The sequence below is a fragment of the Talpa occidentalis genome, unplaced genomic scaffold (genome assembly GCF_014898055.3).
Source record: "Talpa occidentalis isolate TD23 unplaced genomic scaffold, MPIMG_talOcc4v2.1 talOcc4.7, whole genome shotgun sequence".
Classification (NCBI taxonomy): Eukaryota; Metazoa; Chordata; class Mammalia; order Eulipotyphla; family Talpidae; genus Talpa; species Talpa occidentalis.
In genome coordinates this window covers 116,241,068-116,258,938 of record NW_023605083.1, presented here as the reverse complement: position 1 = coordinate 116,258,938, position 17,871 = coordinate 116,241,068, and the positions used below count along the sequence as shown (strand labels likewise).

The following is a 17,871-nucleotide window of genomic DNA, read 5'->3' as shown; positions in this document are numbered from 1 at the left end:
AACCACTCTGACCCCGCCCTCTGTTTTGCTTCCCCAGTGAACACGGAAAGCGAGACTGCAGTGGTGAATGTGACCTATTCCAACAGGGAACAGACCAGGCAGTGAGTGGGCAGGGAAGGGAAGTGGGCTGGGAAGGGTGTGTGTGTCGGAGGGGGCTGGGCGCTGGGAGTTGGGGTCTCTTTTCCAAAGCTGTGAGGCCCCCCTGGTTCCGCTATTGTCTAGTCGGCCTCAGACTTGGTTCAGGGGTCTCAGAAACTCCTTGGGATGGATGGCAAATACCCTGAAGGGGCAGAACTCCTGAGGGAAGGTGGGAAATCCTGAGCAGGAGAAAAGTTGAGTTTCTGATAGATTTCTAGTGGCCGGGGACTTGCTGGCCACTTCGCTATGTTTATGGCGCCATCTAGTGATAGTGAGGAGGAGCCACAAGACTTTTAACAAGCAAGTGGGTGTTAGGATGCGACTGGGGCAGGCCAGGTTCTCTGCAGCCGGCTCTTTGAGTCTATCACATCCATCACTCCTTGCCGCTTAATCCTTTGGTGGCACAGTTACACTTCTCACCTGTTGGTACCAACTGACTGTACATTTAAATGCATTTTACGCATTTCTTCTATATCCATTTGACCATGTTCATAGACTTGCCACATTTTCTTTTCATGACTTTCATGCTTCTTCCATGTGCTTCCACTGTCCTGTTTGTTTCCTCCCATCTAGGGGTGCAATATACACAATTCTACCACTTAGTTTTCTTGTAGATGTCTCCGGAGCTCAGAGTTGTCTGGAGGTTTCTACTGCCCCTTGTGGTCACACTTACCCTTTTTCAGCCCAGCTGAAAAAGCTTGCTCACCCCACAACTTGCTGCTGTTGCCCAATTTGTTGCCCAATTAGTGTTTCCAACCTGAGTCAGCCTTGGGAGTCCGTGGCCCTGCCCCTCCCTCCGGCTCACTCACACTGCTCTCCCCGCCCCAGGGCACCCAGGGCACTTAAATCCACTTGGAGTGGTAAGCAGACTGCAATGTCTCCCATTCTCACTTCTTTTACATACTTTTCCTTAACAAGATGTCAGACTCTAGGTGTAAAAACCACAACTCTTACCGCCTGCCTCCATGTGCTTTCCATACGAATCCTTTAAGGCAAGTGGTTTGGCTGAAACTGATAGGCTGGTCCCCAAATCTCCCCAATCCTCACAGATCATTTATATTTACATCATTACATTTGCATTTTTTGATATCTTGGAAATAAAGGTGTTTTTAGTTTCTTTTTTTAAAGGATTTTAAAAAAAGATTTATGCATACAAGAACTGGGGTACAGGCCAGAGATGTGGGGGTTGAAAGGATTCACCAGAGACAGAGTGGGGAACAGAACAGGCAGACTAAGTGAAATACACTGCTGAGGGGAGTAGCAGGCAGACAGGAGAGGTCTGCTGCACCATGTGGGTCAACTCCCTGGCTGGGGATCGAACTTGTGCTGTAGTGGCTGGCAATAGCTTGGTAGTGCTGAGACTTAACCCCTGCGCCACCAGGGAGGCTCTGTTTTTAGTTTAAGTCCTTTATTTTGGTGGTCTTGAGGGTTTTGGTCAAACCCAGTGACTGTTCTTGGAAGTGTGGTCCCGCCCTCACCCCACTGCTGGGGCCATTCTCAGAGCCCTTTCGTGTTGTAGCCCAGTGGAGCCTGTCCCTTGCAGAGTGTTGGGTGTGATGGGCGTAGATTGGAGTGACCAGTAGCCTCTTCTTCTATCCCAGAGCCATCATGAAGCTGAACGGTCATCAGCTAGAGAACCATGCCTTGAAGGTCTCCTACATTCCCGACGAGCAGATAGCACAGGGGCCTGAGAATGGACGCCGAGGAGGCTTTGGCTCTCGGGGTCAGCCCCGCCAGGGCTCACCCGTGGCAGCGGGGGCCCCAGCCAAGCAGCAGCAAGTGGACATTCCTCTACGGCTCCTTGTGCCCACACAGTATGTGGGCGCCATCATTGGCAAGGAGGGCGCCACCATCCGCAACATCACAAAACAGACCCAGTCCAAGTGAGCTTGGCTGCTGGGGAAGGGAGGCAGGAGCTTGGAGGCAGCAATTGGTGCTGGGAGGCGGGTGATTTAGAAGCACACCAAGGGGCATAGACATGTCCCTCTTGGGGACATGCTGCCAGGAACGGGTTCCTTCCCCTGTCCACTCAGGGAGCATTAGTGCTAGTGGCAGCTCCTGGTTTGGAGGTGGGCAGGCTGGGAGTAGAATGGGCCTGGGCTGCCCTCTGCAGTGGCAGCGGCTGGGCCTTGTCAGTAAGAAGGGGCCTGAGATTTCTCATAGAAAGTCTCGCTGAGCAGCTCCGGTCTTGGTGAATCAGCTGCTGCTCAGTGCTCTTGATTTCAGCACTGCTGTTGGTTGCTCAAGCCTGGCCAGCCTGGCCCAAGACTGGCCGAGGAACGGGGCATGGTCACTCACCATCCCAATTCCATCACAGCCACTGCTGCTCCAGTCTCAATGGCTGATCAGTGTACTCTGTCGGAAAGAAAAGAGTCATTATATCGTTATTAATTTGGGACATTGCATTTTCCCTTTTATTGCCCCTTCAAGGGGGAAATACAGAATTTGAGGGGGAATGCAGCTTCCAAGCATCTGATCTGCAGCCCTGTATTCCCGCCTTTCTCAACCACTGCCGATAGAGGCAGGAAGCTGGTCGTATTTCCCAGCCCTTTATCAGCTTTTGCCAATTCTGCGTTGAACCTTTTCCAAGGAGACCAGACTCTGCATTTGGTTGAGGAGAGGTGGGGGAAGCCAGAATTTGCGTCTCGTTCTGGAAGAATAACCACCCCGTCCTTGTCCTGGGGTTCTTAGGATAGATGTGCACAGGAAGGAGAATGCCGGTGCGGCCGAGAAGGCCATCAGTGTCCATTCTACCCCCGAGGGCTGCTCTTCCGCCTGCAAGATGATCCTGGAGATTATGCATAAGGAGGCAAAGGACACCAAAACGTAAGGCTTCAGCTGTTTTGGGGGACTTACCTCTCCCACACCAGCACATGTTTTTTAATGACACTGTAGGAGACATTGGCGTACAAAAGCTTATAAACGGAATCAAAACCCTCCTTACTCCCCTTTCCTTGTATGCTCCCCTAGAAATTCTGTGCACTCACAGGTGTGTGCGTGTGTGTGTGTGCGCGTACATGCGTTCATGTACACTTTAGCACAAATAAGATCACAGGGAATTTTTTTTTTTTAACCTTCATTCATTAATACATACCGACCTACTTCATTCTTTCCCTGGATGCGTAGAATTCTACATTGAAGTATGTAGTTGGGAATACAATGTGCATCTATCTGTAAAACCACAATTAAGATAGCAAGCAAATCCATAGCTCTCATTACCCGAGCCCCTTGGCACCCATCCCCACTTGCTATTGAAACAAACACCCGTTGATTTCCTTAGTCTTTCAAAACACACCTGTCTTGTGGTCTGTCCTGGAACCCCCACCCTCTCGTGGCCCACTGCTAAGGAGCTTAGTCCTTCACGCCTTCCCCTGTCTTCCTAAGGGCTGACGAGGTCCCCCTGAAGATCCTGGCCCACAATAACTTTGTGGGGCGTCTCATTGGCAAGGAAGGACGCAACTTGAAGAAGGTGGAGCAGGACACTGAGACGAAAATCACCATCTCCTCGTAAGGGACTCTCCAAGTCTCTCTGTTACTGAGTGAGGTGCCCAGGGGCCCAGCACCAATAGCGTTTGTTTATTTATTTATTTATTTTTGAGATTTCTTTATTTATACAAGCACTGGGTACAGTCAGAAGCGTGGGAGGGTGAGAGAATTCACCAGAGCCAGAGCGGGGAGCAGAGCAGGCAGAAGGACTGAGGTACACTGCTGAGGGGAGCAGCAGGCGGCAGGAGAGGTCTGCGCGCCATGTGGGACCCTCCTCTGGTGGCCGGGGAGCAGCCGGGGATCGAACCAGCGCCGCAGAGGCCGTGGGCAGCTTCGCAACCCAGCGCTCAACCTCTGCGCCACCGGGGAGGCCCCCGCCAATAGTATTTAATCCCTGCACCTTAACACCTGCTGGCTGCACTCTCTCCCCATTGAAGGGGCATAATAACAGAAGCAGTAAAGAGCATTTGACCCACTCAGTGAGGCCTGGCCCTCCCTTCCCCACTGCCATGCAGGTGGGAGGGCTGCTGTGCCCTTAGTCCTCTGCCCTCCACATAGCACCATGGCATCTCAGGAGAGCTTGCAGCGGTGCCAGGACATTGGGGTTTTACTTGCTGAGAAGTGGAAGAACCTCTGTCCGTTTCTGAGGACAGAGCATGTGCTCTCTGTGGTGGGCAGCCTCTCTGGGAGGGACTAGATAAGGGTGGGCTTGTGCCTCTGAGCCTGGTGTGGTGCCACTTCATTTCACAGCGACTGGCTGTGGCTCGTTCCATAAAAGCCCAGGAGATGGAGTGTCCTTGGGAAATGGCCAGTCACAGACTTCCTTGCTTGGCTGGTCACAAAACCCTCTTTGGGTTTGTCGCTAATAGAAGGGTTTCAGTAGGCTGTTCCTGTCTGCCTGCTCTTCACTCCCTGCCTGATATAAACTAAAGCTCAGGAACAGGGAGCTGTTCACCGAAACAGCCTGCAGAATGTGGGGCCGCTGGGCCCCGGTCCAGGACTGTCAGTGAAAGGTTGGCATGCCCCTCTGTCCCCCAGGCTACAGGACCTCACTCTCTACAACCCCGAGAGGACCATCACTGTGAAGGGGGCCATCGAAAACTGCTGCAGGGCTGAGCAGGAGATCATGAAGAAAGTTCGTGAAGCCTATGAGAATGACGTGGCTGCCATGAGTGTGAGTGCCAGCACCCCCGTGGTCCCCGCTCTGTTTCTGAGCCGGGCACCCCCTGCACCATGGGGCCTTGGGGTTCGACTTTGCTCTTGGCCCTAAACTCATCGGAAAAGGGTCATTGAATTAGTGGTTTTTGGTCTGATTCTTGGGGTAGGTCTAATTCATGGGCTTCAAAGGTCTGTGGTCCTTTTTATTTTGATCTGATTGTTAAAGGGTATGAGGGTGTGGAATCTGTGACCAGAAAGGTGAGTCCCAGAAGTCAAATGGGGTGGGGGTCTGACCCACTAGGCCTTTTCTTAAGACTGTTGTGCTGTAGGGTTATACACAAGATTGTTAAGAGTCTGTCGCCGTGTCTTCCATAGTGGGCTGAACAGTTGGGGAGGGAAGGACCTGTGAAGGTTTAAACTGGTTCGCTTCTGTGGTTGGAGTTCCTTATGTTTAGTTCTGTGAGAATGTTGCGTGAAGGGCAACTCTACATCATAAGACCAAAGGGTTCTGTAAAAGTGCTTTCCTGGGGCCACGCATGAGGAACCAGCAGGCCTATCAGGTGAACTGACCACCTCCTTACCTTCCTTCCACAGCTGCAGTCTCATCTCATCCCTGGCCTGAATTTGGCCGCAGTGGGCCTTTTCCCAGCCTCATCCAGTGCAGTCCCGCCGCCTCCCAGCAGCGTCACGGGAGCTGCTCCCTACAGCTCCTTTATGGTAGGTGCAAGATCTTAACTGCTGGTGGCCCCTGGGCCCTGCAATGGCCCCCGTAGGGTCCAACTCTGCGGGAGCCTGCTGCTTGGGGGCTTGCAGAAAGGGAAGAGGGAGGCCTGTAAATGCCCCACCAGTTCCCAGCCACCAGTGCCCACACTTCAGAACCTCTGCCCTGTGGCCCGGGCTGCAGGCACAGTCTTCTCTTGCTCTGTGCTGCAGGGGGATAGGGGTTGCGTGGGAGTACATAGAAATCCCCGCTCCCCTTAACCCTACTGGGAAGTAAGAGAGCTTGTAGCCCTTTTGAAGATTCATGGCAGGGGAGCAGGGGTCTGTGCCATTGACCCATGGTGATAACACTTCTTGCCCTGGCAGCAGGCTCCGGAGCAGGAGATGGTGCAGGTCTTCATTCCTGCCCAGGCGGTGGGTGCCATTATCGGCAAGAAGGGGCAGCACATCAAACAGCTCTCCCGTTTCGCCAGTGCCTCCATCAAGGTATCTGCTCTGTCTCCTTCCAGTTCCCGAATGGGACAACACTCTGCTTCTGCCCTACTGCTCTTGTTTTGTTCCCAGATGGCTAATGTTGGAGCCTTTCCTCCTGTGGAACCAGCCCTTGCTTTTGACCTGGTCTTTGTGGCATGCCTTGCATGTTTCTGGACTAGGGAGCTTGGTTCCGGCACAGACTGACTTGGTCCAAATTCAGCCCCTCAGCTGTGGGACCCGACCTCAGTGTCTTGACAGCAGAGTGGCTGTGACACTATGAAGTGGTGCAGCACAAGCCCCTGGCTCTGTCTGCTGGGCACAGCGCTTGCTCACAAACGTTAGATGTTCTTTGATCTTCCTGGCCGGGGACCAGTGGGGGAGGAGGGAGAATCTGTCTTGCCCTTTAAACCTCCCAAGTCCAAATGCCTATGTTTTGGTGGTCTTGAGGGTTTTGGTCACACACAGGACTGTTCTTTAAGTGTGTCACTGCCCTAAGCCCGTTGGTCATCTCATCTGTCTCCCCTCCCTCAGCAGGACTGCACTGAAACCTCCCCAGGGACTTGGTGGGGGGGGTCTACTTAGAAAATGTCCCATCATGGTGGGGGGCAGTGACCCTAAGGTGCAGGGAGTTTGGTTTTCCCTTGCCGGTTCCCCAGAGTTTTGTGGTGGAAGTGAGGGTGGTCTGCAGGCCGTCCAGGAGACCCAGCCTCCTCTCTGACCAGCTCTTTGCTCTGTTATAGATCGCTCCCCCAGAAACTCCTGATTCCAAAGTTCGTATGGTCATCATCACTGGACCCCCAGAAGCCCAATTCAAGGTTCTGATCTCTATTGTTTGTCCCCAGTGGATAACAGAGGATAAAGGTTGGGTGGGCATGCAAATCCATGCTGCATGTGAAAACTTGCCTGCGGGGTAGGGACTGCTGACTGCTTCCAGCTGCACCGAATGTCATTGCTGTTGACACCCCTTCCCTCTTCATTTTCTGAGGGTCAACAGGAATACGGGAAAGAAGGAAGTCTAAGGGCTTCTCCCTCAGTTTTTAACCAAGACCTTTGATGCCAAATTTCCGACTCTCCTTTATATCCCTACAGCATCCCTGGGTTCTGGAACTTCTGGTCACACAGCCAAAGAGCTAGTAATGCAGTCTGACCAAGGATGGGGTGGACAGTAGGGACCACACTCCTAACTGCCATGCAGGGGCTTGCATTGCTGGTCACTGCCATCTGCAGAGAGATGTAGTCACCTTGTGCCCCACAGGTCAGGCTTGTAGCTAACAGATTATACACCGGGGAAGTTTAGGTCATTGATTCTACCCAGTATTACAAAGGAGGAGAAGAGAGGTGATTGTCAGGTTAACTCTGTTGACTTTTTTATACCCCCTGTCCCCCCAGCTTAGATGGTTGAGCCTTCTTGGGTGGGGCTGCCTGGGAGACAGAAGAGCACAGGGAGTTTGGGGCCCACAGTTGTGTTTGCTTTGATTCCTTTATGTTTCACATACATAGATGTGCGTGTGAGCTTCTAGTTAGCAATGACCTTCTCTTTTCAGGCACAGGGAAGAATTTATGGAAAGCTCAAGGAGGAGAATTTCTTTGGACCTAAGGAAGAAGTGAAGCTAGAGACCCATATCCGGGTACCAGCCTCAGCAGCTGGCCGGGTCATTGGCAAAGGTGGCAAAACAGTGAGTCACGAAGGCCAGGTTGAAGTTCTAGACCTCAGTCCTCCCAACAGCACTGTCCTGGCCCCTCCTCCCCTGCCCTTCTCAAACATGGGACTCTCAGGTGGCCCACTGGCTTGATTCTGCTCCCTAGAGCAGAATCAGCTCCTGGCTCCTCTAGTTTCTACCTGCTAGTCACCTGCCTCCTTCCAACCAGTCCCACCCGTGTTTTCTTTTTAATTTTTGCATAGAAGAGCTGGGGTGTAGGCCAGAGGTGTGGGTGGTGAGAGGATTCACCAGAGACAGAGTGGGGAGCAGAACAGGCGATTTACTGAAATACACTGCTGAGGGGAGCAGCAGGTAAGGAAGGAGAGGTCTGCTCTGCCATGTGCGTTAGCCCGCCTGGCTGGGGATTGGATTCAGGTTGCGGTGATAGCACTGAGCCTTAACTCCTTGGCCACCCATGATTTCTTGACAGCACCCTGAAATCCCCCTCTTTCACCCCCCAGGTGAATGAGTTGCAGAATTTGACAGCCGCTGAGGTGGTAGTGCCAAGAGACCAGACTCCTGATGAGAACGACCAGGTCATCGTCAAGATCATCGGGCATTTCTATGCCAGCCAGGTACACAGGGACTCCCCTGAGCATGGGAAGGTGATAGGAGCTCAGCCATCGGAGAAGCAAGACTGCAGAGGTGTAACTTTCATGACCTTGCCCTCTGCCTGGCTCGGGCAGGGTGGCACTGCCAGGTGTAGGAGTGGGACACGTGTTCTTGATTCCCCCCTAGCCCGTGTCAGGGAAGTGATGTGACAGCTTGGATTATAGCACACATCATGTATGACAGCAGGGACATACATTCACAGTCTGCTCTGGTGTCTTACCTTAGCCCTTCCCTAGCCCTTTTGCACTGGATAAGGAAGGAAATGGGTATCGCCCACCACCCAGCCTTGTTCATGGACTAATAACAGTAACACCCTAGATTGCCTTTTTCTTTTATCTTTTTTTAAAGATTTATTTATGCATGTATGCAAGAACTGGGATACAGACCAGAGGTGTGGCGGGTGAGAGGATTCACTGGAGACAAGATGGGGAGTAGAACAGGCAGATTGAGACACACTGGTGAGGGGAGCAGCGGGCAAGTCAGGATAGGTCTGCTGCGTCATGTGGGTAGCTGGGGAATGAATTCGTGCTGCAGTGGCTGCAGACAGCTTCAAAGGTTGCGTCTTAACCACTTGTGCCACCAGGGAGGCCCCCTAGATTGCCTTTTTCTAAGACAGTCCCTTTCCAAGAATGATGCTCCATCGGGTTCCTGTTCTTCCACCCTGTCGTTTCCCATTCCTTGCCCCGCAGGCCTGTGCTGCCCCCAGCGAGCCTGTCTGCACTGCCCAGCATTGGCACTGATCCAGAGCCTGCCAAGAGGAAGGGCATCAGGCTCAAATTTTCTGATCCCTCACACATCGGAGAAAAGATGATTGAATGCTCGGGGGGTTTTCCTAAAATCCCTCTGTGTTGGCACAGAAGGTGCCGACTGATTTAAGTCCCTTCCATCCACGGCAGATCAGCAGTCACAGCCGACTTAACGGTCCTTTGGGGCTGCTCAGGTAGTCAAGGGCAAAACAGGAATGCAGGATCCTGGCTTTTGGCTCCATGTGTATTGACACCAAGAAAATGGGTGTGGGAACTGAACTGAACCCCATGGCCTTTCTGCTCCGTGACTTTGCAAACAACTTTATCAACCTTTTGAGAAGCGATCAAAAGTCCCAGTAACAGCTAAGATTTTTTTTTTAAGATTTACTTGTTTGTTTGTTTATTTATACATACAAGCACTAGGTACAGTCAGAAGTGCGGGAGGGTGAGAGAATTCACCTGAGCCAGAGCCGGGAACAGAACAGGCAGACTGACGAAATACACTGCTGAGGGGAGCAGCAGGCGCCGCAGGCGAGGTCTGTGCGCCATGTGGGACCCTCGCCAGTGGCTGGGGATCAAGCTGGCGCTGTAGAGGCTGCGGGCAGCTTCGCAGCCCAGCGCTCAACTGCTGCACCACCAGGGGAGGCCCAGCTAAGATTTATGAGTGTCTCTGAGACACTAGTGCTGTTCTGTGAGGCTTACCTTTCCTAGTTCATTTAATCCCCACGACAACTGCATGTTACAGACGAGGAACGTGAAGATTAAGAGGTAAATGATATACTCAAAGATGCAAAAGCAGGATGTATTCAGTGCTGCAGTGGGGCAATTTTAATGGACCAGAACAAGGAATTAAAAGAAAACTACATAAAACATCAAGTATGAGACTAACAGTAGGAGCTCATATTTATTCTACATTCTTCCCCAGCCTAGAAGCTCCTTTTGCACTTGATTTTGCTTATAAAGCAAGATCATCTTAGGGAAGTAAACTAAGAAGAAGTAAAGACACTGATTCTTCAGTGGCACTTTGTCAGACGTCACAGTGGAGCGAGCAGTACTGTTTCCCCATCTCCGGGCACTTTATCTCTCCCCTCTCCTGCCACTGGAGGAGGGTCCCACATGGTGCGCAGACCTCTCCTGCCGCCCGCTGCTCCCCTCAGCAGTGTACTTTGTCAGTCTGCCTGTTCTGTTTCCCGCTCTGGCTCTGGTGAATTCTCTCACCCTCCCACGCTTCTAACTGTACCCAGTGCTTGTATACATAAATAAGAAAGAAAGAAAGAAAGAAAGACACCGCTGAGGGGAGCAGCCGGTGAGACAGGAGAGCTCTGCTGGGCGATGTGGGTCATCTTTCTGGCTGGGGATTGAATTCAGGCCGCGGTGATAGGGCTGAGACTTAACCTGGGCCAGCAGGGAGATCCAGAGTTCCTTTTTTGTATCAGTAGCGTGTCAGCTTGGTCCAGTTGACTTTCTGAATTCAGAGTTCATACTGCTGTTTCTTCCTTCTCTCCTCCCACACTAGCTTTGTAACCTAGTGGGTGCAGAAGGCAGAGAAAATTAAGGCACTTCTGGCCCTCAGTCTGCCCCTGGTCTCTCTTCTAAGTTCCAGGTGACCTGCTCTTTTGGTTGCCAGTCTGGGTCCTGGTGGCCTCCCACTCGGTGTTCAGGCTTTCCTTGCCTTTGGAGTCCTCACTCTCCCTCTTGCTTGTTCTTTCCACAGATGGCTCAGAGGAAGATCCGAGACATCCTAGCTCAAGTCAAACAGCTGCACCAAAAGGGACAGAGTAACCAGGCCCAGGCGCGGAGGAAGTGACCGGCCCCTTCCCATCGAGTTGATTCAAGGACAACGGGCTGAAATTGAGAGCGCGTTCTCCCCAGCAGGCCTGAGAATGAGTGGGAATCAGGGACGCGGGCCGAGATGCAGATCAGGTTTGCCCACTTGCTTGAGAAAGATGTTCCAGTGAGGAACCCTGATCTCTTGGCCTCAAACACCCAACCAATTGGCTCAACACTGCCTCCCCCTCAGGGCATCACCTTGGAAATTCTAGCTCAGGGTGCTTTTAAACGTGGATTGTTAAAATAAGTGAGTTCTACAGGTCCCATTGAGAGAGGGTGGGTCAGACCCCCATTGGGAAGAGAAATAAAATTTCCTTCAGGTTTTTAAAACATGCAGAAGGTGTTTTAATCAGCCTCAAAGGATGGTTTGCTTCTTGACCCTAAATTTCTTCCAGCCTTCTATTGGTTTATTGGTTAAATACCTTCATTCTCTTGCCCCAACATAACCTTTTCGTAGTCACACTAATTATTTTCTCTTTACTGTTAACCAGAAAAAGTGGGAACCAATGCATGGCTTTGCTTGATATTAACTCAAAGGGAGAAGACACATCAGTATTTGTAATTCAATTCCAATCCCTCCCTCACCAACCAATAGGACTATCAAGAGTAAAGAATAGGGAAGAAATGGGGAGATGATTAAAATTCTAGTAATCCACGTTTAAAAGAAGTGCCCTCGTGGCTGATCTGTCTCAGATCACCATTTGAAAAATTGGCACGAGAAATTTCCCCCACTCTGTTGGGGCTTTCCCACCAAGATTCCCCTGCCTCCTTCACATCCCTTGAACCATGTAGGTCCCATGTCATGTTCAGGCGCACATGGGTGGTACTGAATGCTCAGCGGGATAGGGGCTCACCACTGTACTGTCCCTGATTCCCATCATTCTCAGGCAGATTTTATATTTTTTTAAAGTCTATTTTAATGATTGGATATGAGCACTGGGAAGGGGGCATAACTCCCCTTGATAAAGTCTCTGTTCCATGGAGGACTTGAGTGGCCCCAAAGGCTGCCACTATGCCCTCAACCCAGCCCATGTGCTCCCCAAAGGGCTGGTTTCCCAGAGGCAGAGGTTGCGGGGCGCTCCCCCCCCACGGCACTGTTCCCTTGGTGGTGGTGGGATGTGGAACCCAACCCTGAGCTCTCTGTAAAGCTGAAGCCCACCATCTGGCATTTATTATGAATATTCAGTAAATTAGAGAGTATATGCGTCTATGTGTATCTAAAGGCATATTTAACTGATGGCTTCTGCCTCCATGAATTATTGGCATGATGAAAGGTGTGCCTAGAAAACAAAATTCAAAATACCAGCAATATTATGCACAAAGGAGTACACTTAATTTATTAATTTACCAGGCTCAACAAGTGCAGGCCTTGGGGAAGACGGTGGCCATTAGTTAGAGGCTAGCCCTCCCCTCCTAACGCCCTGATGGCCGATGCATATTACCAGGTGGTGCACTTTAGCTCCCTTGGACAATGCTATCAAGTGTGCTGGGAAGGAAGGGAGGCCTCCCTGCATGCAGAGGAGCCGGTGCTGAGCCCCTTCCTCCCAACATTGCAACAACAACTAGATAACCATGACGTGTGGGCGGAGCCAGTCAGGTGATGCTGTGCGCCAAGTAAACTACCTCAAGGTATGAAGTTACCTCAGCAATTACTTTCCTTTTGTTCCCCCCACCTTTTTTTTTTAAAAAATCTTTTTTTTTTTCTTTGCGGCTTGCTGATATTTTATATAAAAAAGAAGAGAAGTAAGAGAAGCTGATAGTCTTGAATATTTTATTTTTTTAATGAAAAGAAAAAAATGAGAAAGTTATGTTGCATAATTTCTTACAGCATGAGCCAGTGTAACCCTTTAAATGCTTTATGGAGAACAGACCCCGTGGGACTGGGCTGGGAGGCTGGGGTGGAGAGGGAAGGTCCGATTTTGAGAGAGCCTGGACAAGGCTCTGAGCTGATTTTCAGATTCCTGAGCCTCCCCTGAAAACTCCTGCCTAGGGGGATTAGCAGGTCTAGGGCTGCTGAGGGTCCCCACGGCAAAACAATTCTCTAACAACCAGCCAGGGGTCCCCCCCCCTCTGGTTAAAGGGCATTCCACTCAGTTTCCCTCACCAGTGGTGCTGTTGAGATATTTAAAGTATTGCCTCCGTTTTATCGAGGAGAGAAATAATAACTTAAAAATATACCCTTAAAAAAAAAAAACTTTTCTTTCTCTGTCTAAAAAATATGGGAGCCAAGATTCTGTTCGTGGAAGAGACAAAGCCACCTTCTCACCCTCAGAGAGTCCACCAAGTTTGGTACTGCAATGCCTCTTTTTTTGATTGTTTCCTTTCAGTTCTGTCTTGGTGTTCTTTTCGGTCTGTATCAGCAGACCAGGGGCAAGAGGTCCTCAGCTGACCCGCCCCCCTCCTGTCTGCAGATTGATCTGATGGATTCTGAGAGTGGGCCCAAACTTAGGGAATTATTGGTTTAGGGTGGTGGGTGGCAAGGAGGGCCAGGGGATATGGGAGCATGACTGAGGACAGATGGACTCTTACCTGGTTCATGTCTTATCCCTTTCTTACCATGATGTTCCTTTGTGGCCCCAGAACTGTCTGCCCAAGAAAGGAGGAAGCAGGAAAGCTTTTAGGGGTCATATCAGGCCACTGTAATTCAGCTTCCCACCTGATCTCACCACAAAAAAAGGGTCTCCCAACTTCCAGCTCTGGCTCTATATGCTTTGTCCCTAAATGAAGCAGGTAACATTCAGACATTGGCCATTTAGTGATTGAATGAAGGTGAATTTCCAGCAGCAAGCATGCTTTGAAAACTGGTTCAAACTACCATCAAAAAAACCCCACAGTACCTGAAAGGTGATTGTTGCAGTGTTCGGTTTCCTTGGGATCCTGCTCCTTTCACACCTTAAGCCCACATCCTTTTCCTTTGGCTGATGCAGCTCCCGAGGAGACCAGGAGGTGTGGTGAGGGATTTTACTTGGATTAGGCACGGCTCTTTCATCCGATGTGCCCAGCAGGAGAATCGGGAGAGTTGTGCTAGCAGAGCGCAGAAGGAATATGGTTTGATGGTTAAAGTTTAGCGGAGAAAAGGACCTGCCTTGGTGGGTCCGTCTTCGGCCGGAGGCTGGGTCGCTGGGCAGTTTCTTGCCCTCTGCTAGATACCTCCATTTCCCCATCCTTGATGAGATGAGAAACTAATGTCAAAAGCACTTGGGAGATACGAAGTGAGAAAAGTGACGTTTCAGAAACCACATCTGTGCTCTGAGATGTGTGTGTGCTGCATTTATATTTTTAAGAAAGGACCATCTCTTAGGATATATTTTTTAATTCTGTGGAAAACATAAAAAGCCAAAATGGTTGATTCACTGACTTTGAAGCTGCATCTGACAGTTACACCCCAGTGGCTTTAATCCCCTCTAGGGTCTGGTGGCCTTTTGCAGTTGGGGCTGTGGACTCAGCTCCTATAAAGGGCTTCTGGGTAGGAGCGAGCCATTATTAGGAACAGGGAGTTTTTGTCACCCTCTGCTCTTCTCTCCTCCTCCGGTCCTTATCAGTCTTCTCCTTTCCCTTAGCTCCACTCCTGGGGGAAGTTGGGAGCTATTTTCTTAGATATGCCTCACCAATGGCAGGAAAGGCCCCACGAAGAACCCAGAGAAAACTGGAGGAGAACCCTCCAGCTGGTTCTCTGCGGATGTTTTCCTCTGTGCCAAAGACAGAGGATGAGAGGCCGTTTTTCTGAAGCAAAGCAATAGCCATCTTTCTCCACACACTTGGGCTGTCTGAGAGGAGGCCCCTGGGGAAAGCGTGAGCTTAAAGACAAGTCCCCTTCCTTTCCAGGCTCCTGGGGGACTTGGGGTGTACTTGGCCAGGGGATAGGGAGCTGAGAAAGGGGTCTGTTGGCTCCTGGTTGCACTTTGGGGAAGGAGGGGAAGTTTGGGGCTCCTCCCTGTGGGACTGGTCCCCTGCTCCCACTGCAGAGATAGCGCGCGAGTTCCCTTCAGGCCTGGCAGACCGGCAGCGAGGAGGGGCCTCAGTTAACTCTCAAGGGTGCCTTCCCCTCCTCCCACCTCAGACATACCCTCTGCCAAACCGGGAACCACAGTGCTGTGTAACTACCTCACAGAGCCCCGAGGGACTGCTGAGCTTCTGAGCTTGTAGGAAGCTGGCTCCTCTCGTCAACCCTTTCCTCCCTTCGCTCATCCAGGGGTGGGGGTCTCCCTTCTCTCCCCTCCCCCCAGTGTTCATGGGGAGATCCTAGTGGCTTTGACATTCGCACCGCGCAACTGTTTTACCTGTTTGTTGGGAGAAGGAAAATAGCACAGCCTGACATAGTAATTGCAGAAAGATGGAAGAAGATTCCTCATCAGTGCCGGGGGATGGAAAGCCTTTCCCTTCCAGCATGACTTAGATGCAGAACATTTCTCTTGTATTCAGACTTAGAGTAACACCAGCTGAATTCTTTCCTTTGGATACGCAAGGCTTCTCTGTCGGTACAGGACTGGGAGGAGGCCTGATAACCGAAGGTGTATCTCGAGGGTGAGGGCCAGAGCCCGGCCTTGGCCCTCAGCCCTGTGCACCTCCTTGGGCACAGTTAGATGGCGCCATACCCGGCGCTTTGGTGTGGTTGAATCCGGACTGACAAGACAAAAGAGGTTTTTTTTTTCTGAAATGAAATAGCAGGAAGCTCCTTGGGAGTATGCATTTTGAGTAACCACAGTGATGGATGCTACGAGTATAGATGGATTAACTACCTCAGTCCTTACAGTAAGATTGGAACCAAGGGCCCGGGACTCGTGCATGCGGGTGTGAACCCGGCCAGGAGAAGTGAGTTGAGGCTTGTGCCACAGAAGGTTTGTCTTTGAGGAACAGGCAGGCCTGATCCCCCACTCATACTGATTGGGTTGGGAGGGCTGGCCATTAGGTCTCCCCCCTTTCTGCCTTCCTTGCCGTGGGATCCCTTGTTTCACTTCTTCCCCTCCAGCGTGCCCCCCTCTCTCCTGCTCTATCGTTGTTGGACCAGAGGCTGAAGAGGGGGCTGGCTGGAGGTGAATCTGGGGGTTGGCTTGGAATCCATCACTCAGCCCCCAAGTCAAATCTTAGGAAGCAAGATCTAAGACCTCTTCAACAGGGTTTTGAGGTGCTCTGCCTCCCCTGTACCCCTTTTTCAGTCTTCATGGGCACAGTTGGCTGTAGAAGAGGTGGAGCAGGAACCTTTGTCCTGGGAGAGTCGGTCCTCCGCCTCTCAGGCTGTCTTTGTAGTTGGGGAGTTCCACTGGGCGGTCCCAGCCCCTCCCCACCCTCTATTGGACCTCCTCATAGACGCCCCATTTCACTTTTGTTTTATCTACCTCTTAGCAAGACAATAGAGATAAATTAGGTAGTGGCAACTCCACTTGCTTAGGTTAGGGGGGGGAAAAAGATTTCTTTTTCCAAAGGAAAAAAAAAAAAAATATTACCTTAAAAATACTTTCCAAAAAATTTTAAAAACCAAAAAAAAAAAAATTAAAAAAAAGAGACATTTTCCAGTGACCACTGGATTGTTTTAATTCCCCAAACTTTTCTTTTTTTCCCCCATAAATAAGTCTCACTTTTGGGCGATTTTTTCCACTTGTTGAAGATAATGGGCTGTTCAGACAGGTACAGCTTTCACAGTCTGCCCCAGCCTTGTCCCCACCCTCGCCCCATTCAGGCCCCGCTACCTTCCAGCCAGGGGACTTCAGTCACCCTTACCAAGAAGTAAGGCTTTGTGTCGGGATGTTAAGTCTTGACTCACTGTTCCCCTTTTTAGGGAGCTGGGGGCCACCTATAACGTTCCTGTGTTCGTTTTATATAACCCTCATCTGTGTAAAGGTGTTCAAAATGAATTTCAGCAGATAATGAGTTAGCCTAAGGAATAAATTAACTCTACCACCATTTGCATTCTCCCCTTTCTCCAGCATCTTGATCCTGGTCTCAGAAGCCAGCACAAGTCAAATGCATTCCCCTCCCCTGAGGCAAAGCAGGTGGTCTTCAGTCCTGAGTTGTCAAGTACTCTCAGGACAGGGAAAAATGTTATTTTTATGAACGGGAATTGTGGTGGGGGTGAGGGGCTTGTGATGATGCTATATGCCCCCTTCTGTAATTGCAGCCACTTTGAAAATTGTACTTTGCTGGAAATCCTCCAGCCGCCACCACTCGGTGTCAATGTCCCCTCACTCCAGTCTGCTGTCTGGGGGAGGCGGGCGGCTGGCTCCGACTTCGGGAGTTTCTTTTGCTGGATGAGCACTCCAGCTTTTTTTCCCGGGAAGGTTGTTTCAACCACAAACCACTTCATTTCTGTTTGAATTTCAAAATAAAAGGAAACTTCTATTGAAAGTCGAGTGTGTCTGTGTCTCGGGGTGTTCTGGGTCCGGGAGCTGGGATGCACAGACCTTCTGGGACTCAATCTCCATCATGAGAGCTCTAGCTCCCAGGGAGCTGAGTCACACAGGTGCAAAGGAGGCAATTTTTTACCCTTAGGGACAGAAACAAGGTGACACTTCAATGGGACCTTGCTCCTAATTTCCATGATGCATTAGGGCCTCCACTCTAAAAGACACAAGATGGCGGTGCAGGGGGTGGCAATTGGTACGGGAATGGTGAGGGTGAGTGGTTCTGGTGGATACCTGACCTGAGAAGAGCCCTGTAGATGGCACCTATTTCTGGGTTTCTTGAGAAGGTACCATTTTTTGTGAGCCTGTCCTTTCCTACTTAATTTTTTGAAGGCCAGATTGGCGGAGGCACAACTTCATGTGACACAACCTGGACTCCAGCTCTCCTGCCTCTTGGCCCAGCCCTGGCTGCTGTAGCATCCACCAGGTGACGTCGTGCTCCTGGCAGTGCCATGGTGACAGGAACACTCAGTTATCTACCAAGTGGATGGATATGCTCTTGCAAGTTACGTGTAAAAGGAACACACCAAGAACTGTCCCTCCCGCTCAGGCTTTGTGATGGCCCTGGATGCTGAGCAGATGAGTGCCATCTTTACTTACACAGGGGAT

The 17,871-nt window shown here is 50.8% G+C and overlaps 1 protein-coding gene across 2 annotated transcripts in view; it reads left to right on the top strand.

Moving 5' to 3' along the window:
- Positions 1-17,515, top strand: part of IGF2BP1 (insulin like growth factor 2 mRNA binding protein 1) — a 42,859-nt gene extending 25,344 nt beyond the window's left edge. The window contains exons 5-15 of one of the 2 annotated variants that reach the window (XM_037491859.2): positions 38-101; positions 1,740-2,021; positions 2,830-2,964; positions 3,523-3,645; positions 4,663-4,798; positions 5,377-5,499; positions 5,872-5,988; positions 6,717-6,791; positions 7,521-7,652; positions 8,138-8,251; positions 10,749-17,515. In XM_037491859.2, coding sequence (XP_037347756.1) covers positions 38-101; positions 1,740-2,021; positions 2,830-2,964; positions 3,523-3,645; positions 4,663-4,798; positions 5,377-5,499; positions 5,872-5,988; positions 6,717-6,791; positions 7,521-7,652; positions 8,138-8,251; positions 10,749-10,841 — 1,394 coding nt within the window. In that variant the 3' untranslated portion in view covers positions 10,842-17,515. Of the gene's footprint in view, positions 1-37; positions 102-1,739; positions 2,022-2,829; positions 2,965-3,522; positions 3,646-4,662; positions 4,799-5,376; positions 5,500-5,868; positions 5,989-6,716; positions 6,792-7,520; positions 7,653-8,137; positions 8,252-10,748 lie in introns of both variants that reach the window. The other variant, XM_037491858.2, reaches the window with a different exon arrangement.
- Positions 17,516-17,871: the final 356 nt, after the last annotated feature.